This window comes from Carassius carassius, chromosome 40, assembly GCF_963082965.1.
Source record: "Carassius carassius chromosome 40, fCarCar2.1, whole genome shotgun sequence".
Lineage (NCBI taxonomy): Eukaryota > Metazoa > Chordata > Actinopteri > Cypriniformes > Cyprinidae > Carassius > Carassius carassius.
In genome coordinates this window covers 29,009,921-29,012,420 of record NC_081794.1, presented here as the reverse complement: position 1 = coordinate 29,012,420, position 2,500 = coordinate 29,009,921, and the positions used below count along the sequence as shown (strand labels likewise).

The window sequence follows — 2,500 nt, the reverse complement described above, 5'->3', positions numbered from 1 at the left end:
TTTGAAAAGATTCAGCTGGGAGAACATCTAGTGATTAATTAAGTTAATTGATATCAGGTCTGTAACATGATTAGCTATAAAAGCTTTGTCTTAGAGAAGCAGAGTCTCTCAGAAGTAAAGATGGGCAGAGGCTCTCCAATCTGTGAAAGACTGCGTAAAAAAATTGTGGAAAACTTTAAAAACAATGTTCCTCAACGTCAAATTGCAAAGGCTTTGCAAATCTCATCATCTACAGTGCATAACATCATCAAAAGATTCAGAGAAACTGGAGAAATCTCTGTGCGTAAGGAACAAGGCCGGAGACCTTTATTGGATGCCCGTGGTCTTCGGGCTCTCAGACGACACTGCATCACTCATCGGCATGATTGTGTCAATGACATTACTAAATGGGCCCAGGAATACTTTCAGAAACCACTGTCGGTAAACACAATCCGCCGTGCCATCAGCAGATGCCAACTAAAGCTCTATCATGCAAAAAGGAAGCCATATGTGAACATGGTCCAGAAGCGCCGTCGTGTCCTGTGGGCCAAGGCTCATTTAAAATGGACTATTTCAAAGTGGAATAGTGTTTTCTGGTCAGACGAGTCCAAATGTGACATTCTTGTTGGAAATCACGGACGCCGTGTCCTCCGGGCTAAAGAGGAGGGAGACCTTCCAGCATGTTATCAGCGTTCAGTTCAAAAGCCAGCATCTCTGATGGTATGGGGGTGCATAAGTGCATACGGTATGGGCAGCTTGCATGTTTTGGAAGGCTCTGTGAATGCTGAAAGGTATATAAAGGTTTTAGAGCAACATATGCTTCCCTCCAAACAACGTCTATTTCAGGGAAGGCCTTGTTTATTTCAGCAGGACAATGCAAAACCACATACTGCAGCTATAACAACAGCATGGCTTCGTCGTAGAAGAGTCCGGGTGCTAACCTGGCCTGCCTGCAGTCCAGATCTTTCACCTATAGAGAACATTTGGCGCATCATTAAACGAAATATATGTCAAAGACGACCACGAACTCTTCAGCAGCTGGAAATCTATATAAGGCAAGAATGGGACCAAATTCCAACAGGAAAACTCCAGCAACTCATAGCCTCAATGCCCAGACGTCTTCAAACTGTTTTGAAAAGAAAAGGAGATGCTACATACACCATGGTAAATATGCCCCCGTCCCAACTATTTTGAGACCTGTAGCAGAAATCAAAATTGAAATGAGCTCATTTTGTGCATAAAATTGTAAACTTTCTCAGTTTAAACATTTGCTATGTTATCTATGTTCTATTGTGAATAAAATATTGGCTCATGTCATTTGAAAGTCTTTTAGTTTTCATTTTATTAAAATTTAAAAAACGTCCCAACTTTTCCGGAATTCGGGTTGTATATATGCAATATATATACGTTTATAGTCAAGTCACCTTTATTTATATAGTGCTTTTAAAAATACAGATTGTAACAAAGCAGCTGAACAACATTAAATAGGAAAATAGCGTGTCAATATAGCAAAAAGGCAGTTCATCATTGAATTCAGTTATATCATCATCCAGCTCAGTTCAGTTTAAATAGGTATAAAAATATCAAAAGGTTATTTATGATGTTATTAGCTTTGGAAATGCATCACAGTTTGTCTATTGTATTCTGTAATTGCTGCTTTACTGCTGAAATTGAATTTGTTTCATAATGAATTTTGCAGCATTAAAACTTATTTTCCTTTTTACTTTTGCGAAGCTACTTTGATTCAGTCTGTATTGTATAAAGCAATATATAATAAATGCACATGCCCTTTTGAATCCTGATTAGACTGTTTTCATGTAATATATACATATATATTTTCTTGCAGCAAAAACAGAGCTGGAAAGTCAAGAGAAGCAACTCAGTGACACCCACAAAATGTAAGGCATCATTTCTGCTTTTACTCTGATCAGGTTCTGCCTTTTTTAGTAGACACACAGACACAAAATGCATGATTCTATAGCTTAAAGCTGCATGGTGTATATAGTGCATCTAAAAGGATTGAATATAATGCTTCAGGTTGATGCCTGTGGTAAGTTGTGATGAGGTTTCTAGATGTTTCCGCATGAAAAGAGTCCTGCATCTTCACCTCTCTGTGATCTTTCGCTCATAACTGTTAGATTTCTATGAGGAAAGCACCTAGAACACAGCAGCAAATGCATTTACATGAATGCAAATGATGCTGTTCTGCTCTGTTCAGATGTGCTGGTATCTACAGCATCTGGAAACACTCGTTTCTCTCTGAAAGCTCAGATTGTGATGGTTTGTGTGGCAGGTTCCTGGAGCTCTGCGTGTTCTTCTCAGTGAAGGCCAAGAGTGGAGAGAAAGAGGTTTCGCCCAACACCTTCTTCACCGTCTGGCACGAGTTCTCCACAGACTTTAAAGATGCTTGGAAGAAGAAGAACAAGATCATCCTGCAGGAGAGGTATGTCAACAAACACACTGCAGCTCTTTCCTCCATAACGCCACAGTTGTTTAGTCCAGGATCAGGAGCGGCACTGGC

At 39.8% G+C, this 2,500-nt stretch overlaps 1 protein-coding gene across 1 annotated transcript in view; it reads left to right on the top strand.

The window, feature by feature from the left end:
• Window positions 1-2,500, top strand: part of LOC132122534 (formin-2-like) — a 62,205-nt gene that overhangs the window by 34,548 nt on the left and 25,157 nt on the right. Inside the window, exons 19-20 of the mRNA XM_059532908.1 lie at window positions 1,826-1,877; window positions 2,273-2,422. Of these exons, the coding sequence (XP_059388891.1) occupies window positions 1,826-1,877; window positions 2,273-2,422 (202 nt within the window). The remainder of the gene's footprint in view (window positions 1-1,825; window positions 1,878-2,272; window positions 2,423-2,500) is intronic.